Source organism: Coffea eugenioides, unplaced genomic scaffold (assembly GCF_003713205.1).
Source record: "Coffea eugenioides isolate CCC68of unplaced genomic scaffold, Ceug_1.0 ScVebR1_68;HRSCAF=342, whole genome shotgun sequence".
Taxonomy (NCBI): domain Eukaryota; kingdom Viridiplantae; phylum Streptophyta; class Magnoliopsida; order Gentianales; family Rubiaceae; genus Coffea; species Coffea eugenioides.
Genome location: NW_020864551.1, coordinates 112,096 through 119,198, shown reverse-complemented (window position 1 = coordinate 119,198; position 7,103 = coordinate 112,096). Strand labels below are relative to the sequence as shown.

The 7,103-nt window shown below is 38.4% G+C and overlaps 1 protein-coding gene and 1 pseudogene across 1 annotated transcript; both read left to right on the top strand.

The window, feature by feature from the left end:
* Positions 1–654: 654 nt before the first annotated feature.
* Positions 655–3,204, top strand: LOC113758759 (annotated as a pseudogene).
* A 2,033-nt stretch (positions 3,205–5,237) lies between these two features.
* On the top strand, positions 5,238–5,845 carry LOC113758757. The gene has a single exon (XM_027301487.1). It carries the CDS (start codon positions 5,352–5,354, stop codon positions 5,658–5,660), a length of 309 nt encoding a protein of 102 aa, XP_027157288.1. The 5' UTR covers positions 5,238–5,351; the 3' UTR covers positions 5,661–5,845.
* Positions 5,846–7,103: the final 1,258 nt, after the last annotated feature.

Below are 7,103 nucleotides of genomic sequence, written 5' to 3'. Positions count from 1 at the left end.
GGAAAAGATTAAATTAAATCGATCTCACAGTTTTTAGGCGAACCAGAGCCTCCGTTGTTCCTTGACTAGACAAAGGGAATTAGTTCATTTTTTGTGAACCAATCCCATGCAAAATTGAAGAGAAAGCTGCGGCCATTATCATTGATATTGGGAGAATTCAAAAGTCAAAAGCAAAAGTCAAAAGAGGAAAACTGCAGAGAATCATTTCATTCTTCTATTCGTTCCTAACATCTGGTCAAAAGCAAAGCTACTAAGAGTCTCCACTAAAGGACGACAAAGAAAAGTCGAAAGAAAAGCTAATCTAATGTCTGGTTCCTACTGCTACTTTGCGGCCGCTTCCCCTCAAGGGGAAGAAGAAGCAGCTTCCCTTTTTCCTGCGCAATTTTTCTATATAAAGTAGTGCTCCTTGCGGCGGCTCCTGTGCGGAAAAATGAAGACTTCGGCCCAATTCGCTCAACAAGGGCTCACATTTTGTTGTTCCAAAAATGCCCCCAGGACAAACTCTATCATCTGAACTCTTTTCTTGTCAAATTAGCACCTGTTATTATATTTTCGTTCTACTCCCTGAAATAAATGTAAAATATCAAAAGTGAGTAGAATCTAGCAATTAATCCACATTAGGTCAGGTAATAGGGAAAATTAATAATAAAATAAATGATAAAATTGCAACCTATCAAGTCCAGGATCAAAAATATTTCAGAAGGACGTCAGAGATACCAAGTTGAATTTGGCATCGACGACTGTGTCACTGGATCTTCAACTATGAACGACTCGTGGCGCTATAGCAGGGATGATGCACTTCTAGTGGAGGAAGCAAAATTGGTTGGCATTGACCAGCCCAAACAACATCTGATTTCTAAGCTTCTGGAGGGGCACGATCACCAACTCAAAGTTATTTCAGTGGTTGGTATGGCTGGACTCGGGAAAACTACCCTAGTCAAAAAGGTCCATGAAGATCCAGATGTTAGAAAGAATTTCCCAGTTCGTGCCTAGGTAACCGTCTCTCAAACATGCAACTTTCCAAAGCTCCTGAGAGACTTGATTCGGCAGTTGCACAAGGAATTGAACAAATCAGTCCCACAATTCATTGAATCTATATCTACCGCTGAGCTGAAAGAATTTGTCAAAGATTTTCTTCGACGAGCTGGAAGGTATGCAATTGTGTTCGATGACGTGTGGCATGTGGAATTTTGGAATGCAATCAAATTTGCACTGCCTGAGGGTAACTACGGCAATCGTGTCATGCTGACAACACGAAATGCCGATGTAGCCTCTGCCTCTTGCACAGAATCTCAGGATTATGTCTACAAAATGGAGCCACTATCAATTGAAGATTCGTGGACTCTATTTTGCAACAAGATCTTTAAAGGAAATCGTTGCCCCGCCCACCTGATGGATGTTGCAAAAGCTGTAGTGGACAAATGTGACGGTTTGCCTTTGGCGATTGTTGCGATCGGTGGGCTCTTGGCTTCAAAGGACGTGAGCAGAATAGATGAATGGGAGATGATTCAACGCAGTCTTGGGGGTGAATTAGAAGGCACCGGTAAGCTAGAGAGAGTTAAAAGAATACTTTCTCTGAGTTACAACGATCTACCTTCACATCTCAAACCCTGTCTGTTGTATTTAAGCATTTATCCGGAGGATTATCTAATAGACTGCTGAACACTGAGATTATTCTGGCTTTCTGAAAGATTTGTAGAATGGAGAGAGGGAATGAGTATTGAAGATGTAGCCAGGGGTTATCTCAGTGAACTCGTCAATAGAAGCCTAATTCAAGTAACTGAAATGTTTTATGAAGGATCACCCTACGCATGTCGAATCCATGACTTAATGAGAGAAGTTATTCTCATCAAGTCAAGGAAACAAAACATGGTGACAGTTACTATTGGACAACCAATGACGTGGCCATCTGAGAAAGTACGCCGTCTAGTAGTCCATAGTAGTAGTAACAGTAGCAACATCCAATACCACCAACAAAGACAATTTTATTCCTTTGAACACCTTCGATCATTCATCATAGTTAGTTCCACCAACCCATTACTATCCAAAACTTTCCTATCTGAAGTTTTAAGGAGTAGTAAGTTGCTAAAGATATTGGAATTGGGAGGTGAAGAGATAGAGGAAACACCAAATGAGGTTTTCAACTTGTTGCATCTCACATACCTGAGCCTATGTGATACAAAAGTGGAAAGAGTCCCAAAAGCTATTGGAAAGCTTCAACATTTGGAATATCTGAATTTGGCGAACACTGGAGTTAGGGAATTACCCGTGGAAATCCTAAAGCTGCTAAAGCTTCGGTATCTCATAGCATTCCAACCAGTTGATCCCTCAGATGATGATTATAGATTTCATGGGTTTAAAGGTCCGTCAAAATTGGGAGGGCTTCTGGCTCTACAAAGGTTAAACACCATAGATGCAAGCAGCGGGTCTATAATAGTTAAAGAGATAGGAAAATTGACCCAATTAAGAGAGTTATATATTACACAATTGAGAAGAGAAGATGGAAAGGATCTCTGCTCCTCCCTTGTCAACCTCACCAGCCTTCGGCAATTAAGTGTTGCTTCAGTTGGAAAAGGTGATGATTCTGAGATAATCGATCTAAATCATCATCAACATTCTCTTTCTTCTTCTTCTTCTTGTTCGTTTCTTCAATCTCTTCGTGTGCTAATTATGTATGGCCGCTTAGAAATGATGCCAGTATGGACAACTCATCTTCAAAACTTGGTAAAAATAGTTATGAACTGGAGCGGGTTAAGGGCTGAGGAGGATCCGATTGAATTCCTCCAGCATTTGCCCAATTTGGGTGAAATTAGTTTCTGTGGATCTTACCAGGGAGAAAGGTTGAGTTTCAAGGCTGGAGGGTTCCTAAAGCTGAAACAATTGTGGTTAAGGAGAATGGAAGGGTTGAGATGGATGACAGTGGAGGAGGGTGTGTGCCCAAATCTCCGAAGACTAGTTCTGGAGCAACTTCCATTACTAGAGGACTTACCCTCGGGAATTCAGCACTTGACCCATCTTCAAGAGCTGGGTTTGTATAAGATGAGTTCTCGACTGATAGAGAAGGTGAAGAATCAGGAGGAAGACAGTGAAGATTACAGAAGAATGGCATACATTCCTGAAATTGTCATTGGTTTCTATACAGATGATGGTAGATGGAGAATCCGCCGGCTATGGGGGAAGCAGAAGAAAACAATTCTTGCCTAGCACTAGCAGCATCCCGTGGCTTTCCTTTCTCTTCTTCTTCTGTTTTTCTGAGAAGTTTCTGATGTTTTCTATCTTCTCCACTGCGTGTAGTATGGTGCACTGCATCATCATCTTGTTCATATGCTGCATTTTGTTAATGTATTTTTTGTAACTGTTTTTCTTTAATTTTAACTTCAGCAAAAGAAGCATTCTTACCTACCTCCCCAAATAAGCGCTTGAGAGATCATGAGCTCAATGATGACTAAGTACAGGAATCAATTTGTCCATAAGTCTATATAAAGATTGCAATGCATATAGCATAGTGCCAAATTTGAGAATGACGATCTTCTTTTCACTCTTCAATTTTAGATAACAAAAGGGTCTTATCCCAATCTGTTAAGCAATATGCTTCCTCGAAAAAATAAAAATAATTATTTTATTTTTTAAAAAATAAATAAAATAATATTTTTTCTTAATAAATAATAAAATATTAAGGATATTTATGTAATTTTACTATTAAAATAAAAAAATAAAAAAATATATATACTGGAGCTTGCGAGCCGGCTCAATATTTTGAACTCGAGTTCGAGTTTGACTTTGACTCGACTAGCTTGAGCTCGAGTCGAGCTTGAATGAGCTGCTCGTGAGTTTCATTTGCACCCCTACTCCTTAGTGATTTGTGCAATGATATCTAATTCGGGTTGGTTATCACGAAACCGATAGCCAATATGAGTATGTAATTCTCCCGTAGGAACTTCACCAACAAATTTTCTTAACCCTTAAAAAAAAAAAACCATTTTCACCAATAAGAATAATAACAACAACAACAATAATAATGTTTGGTTATTAGATAATGTTCTAATTTAGTGAGAGAAAAATCCAGAATAAATTCTATCCTAATGTGTGGTTGTTGAAGACTAGTAAGTAGTAATCAAATGCTTAGTGGCCCTAGGTGAAATCATTAAAGTGCTTAACACGGCAAAACCTGTGTTCATCATCATCATTGAAAATTGTTCCTATTTTCATCAGACTGAAAACACATAATATTGTAGAGATAGTTGCCTCGGCAAAATCTTGAGTACATAAGCAGGAATAATTAGAGTAAAACTTTCCACTATAAGTAACTAGACTTTTTCCTTAATCTCCTATCGAAGTTACAATGATTTGCCAATTTTTTAGGAGCATAAAAATATGATTTAAGAAGCTCGTTAACTTCTAGCTGCGTATATGAGAAAAAAATAATAAACAAATAAAGGGTGACTTACAGGCTACAGCAGATGCAGCTCACCAAAGAGTTGAAGGCCAAAATGCAAATCCATCCATCATACTACATGAATAACTTGCAACAGAATCATGATGTTTATTCCTCAATCCAAAAATGTGTAGCTTTCTAGATGCATTTTTCCATACCAGATAGACAAAAATAAAAGATGCATGAGATTTTCCTTGGTTTATTATACGTGGAAATAACATTGAAAATCTAACGGCAAATTCCACGTTACCCTCCCGTGATTTAGTATTTTTTACATAACTCTCATATAATTTCAAAACCTATATATAACTCCTTTATGATTTGAATTAAAGTATCAAAATGACGAAAATAATCATTCGTAATGAAATCACCTAAAATGTAAAAAATATCCTTATGTAAAGTTAAAAATTATTTATTAATTAAGGGGGGTTATGTGTATATTCTTAAAACTATAAGGGAGTTATATGGTAAAGTATTAAATCATAAAGAGATTATATGTTAAAATATAAAAATCATACAGGGTTAGTATGTCATGTATTTATAAGCGTAATTTTGACATTTTCAGAAGTTCCGTTACGAATGACTATTTCCGTCACTTTGACACTTTAATCTAAACCATGAGAAATGTATGTATAACTTCTGAAGCCATACGGGGTTATATAAAAATCTAAACCACATGGGTAAAATGTAATTTGCCCAAAATCTAAATACTCTCTATATGATGATCCAATAGTTAAATATCCTTCTATTTCGGTCCTAAAATATTTTAGTAACAAAAAATTAAATGGCGTTCTCGTCATTTTGCCCTCAACGAAAGCTATCCTCTTTCTTGATTGCCTAGAGCCCTGCACCCTTTCTCTCACTGGGAGTTCTAACTATAGTTCATTTTGTGAGCAACATTACTGATTCACCACCAATGGGTATTTTTTCATGGTTCAAGGGAACCAAAAACGATACCAATTCCAAACCCGCGACCCAAAAATCGGAACCGGTGAAAACCCAATCCGCTTCTGAAGTTCCAGGCATGAACGGAGCAGTGGAGGTCCGACGGCAAGGCCCACCACCAGCTGATGTCACAGTTTTCGAATTCGGTTCCGTTGCCGCTTCTGCCGACAAGGTCACCCTCGCCGACTTTTGCCCTGTTTCCGACGAGCTCGAACCTTGCCGCTGGGAGATTCTGCCGGCTAAAGGCTCCGACGCCCCTCAATTTCGCGTAGTCTTTTGACGGAAAAATAATTGGCGAAAAAGAAAGGGAGAATTTTCAGCTTAGCTTTTGAGGAAATGGTGAGGAGGATTAAATCCCAATCCTGAGTAGAGTTTCTTCAGTCTCATATGGGTTTTTATCTATGTTAAAAATACAAAAAAGCTTGTATCTTTTTTTCTCTTTCATTTTTGAAGTTTCTCTGTAATTTAGCTTTGTTTGACACTTTGATTAGAATATGATAAAGACCTTTACTGCACTTGTTTTTGGTTAGGTCCAAATTTGGGTACTATTGGCTTGAAAACATGAGGAGGAAGAGGAAAGAAGTTAATTTGTTGTGATAGATTGGTTATTGCGTTGTTGGATGATAGTTGCACATTTTCTCCTGTTTCCTGCAATTTGCTGTAGAATTATCATGGAAAAGGGAGCCCTTGAAGCCCTAATCAATGAAGGGTTCAGGTTTTTAGGCCAAATGTGAAGGGCATTTGGACTGACGTTTGTACAAAATGTACTAGTATGTGTACACGAAAATACATTTCACGCATGAAGGCCTTCTATAGATAGCCGAACATTGTGCTTTCTTTGTCAAATAAGGTTCCAAGCATGCCCTGTTCTTGAAATTTTCCCTGTTATTAACTGGACTTGACAGAGTGGAGAAGCTGTAGATTTGTTGGAGTCCTTTTATCTTTGTTAGGACCGGGCCAGGAAATAGACAAACTCAAATTAGCACAAATTAGGCGGTATAACCGACCATATAATAGATAGGCGGTAGATACCAGCCATATAATAATTAGGCGGTAAAACCGACCATATAAAGACGGATAACAAAGCAAATAAAAGACACAGAAGATTTACGTGGTTCGGTCAAATTGACCTACGTCCACGGGCGAGGGAGGAGCAATATTTCTACTATGAAGAAGAAATACAAAAGCCGTAGGAAAGTGGTTCCTAGGCTAAAAGGCACTTATAAAAGGTTTAGAAAATATTCTTAAACACAATACAAGAGAGCCTAAAATATTTGACTAAATGGGCTAGATGACTCAAGAAACTAATAGCCCATATAACTCTCTTGAGTGGTGCACATTAAACCTTCATACGCTTCCCTACTTATAGGGGAACAACGGAAGGCTTTCCTTGGCTGCCATCGATGTGGGATGGAAATGTTTGCCACACAAGTCAAGCCGCAATGCTTGGCAATTCAACAAATCTCCACCTTGGCAAAATTTGGAATCCCACCATCGACAATAGTAAAACTGCTCCACCTTCTCCACATAAGCCCCAATGGGCTTAAATCACCAACAATGAACACCAACCAAATCCAAGCACTGCTTGAACTTGTAAACTGGAAGAGGTTTCGTAAACATATCGGCTGGATTGTCCTTAGTATTGATTTTCTGAATAAGGACTTTTCCCTCAGCAATGATATCCCGAATGAAGTGATACTTCACATCAATGTGTTTCGTCCTC

Coding starts and splice junctions, on each gene's coding strand:
- LOC113758757 (XM_027301487.1), top strand. CDS start 5,352: ATGGGTATTTTTTCATGGTTCAAGGGAACCAAAAACGATACCAATTCC.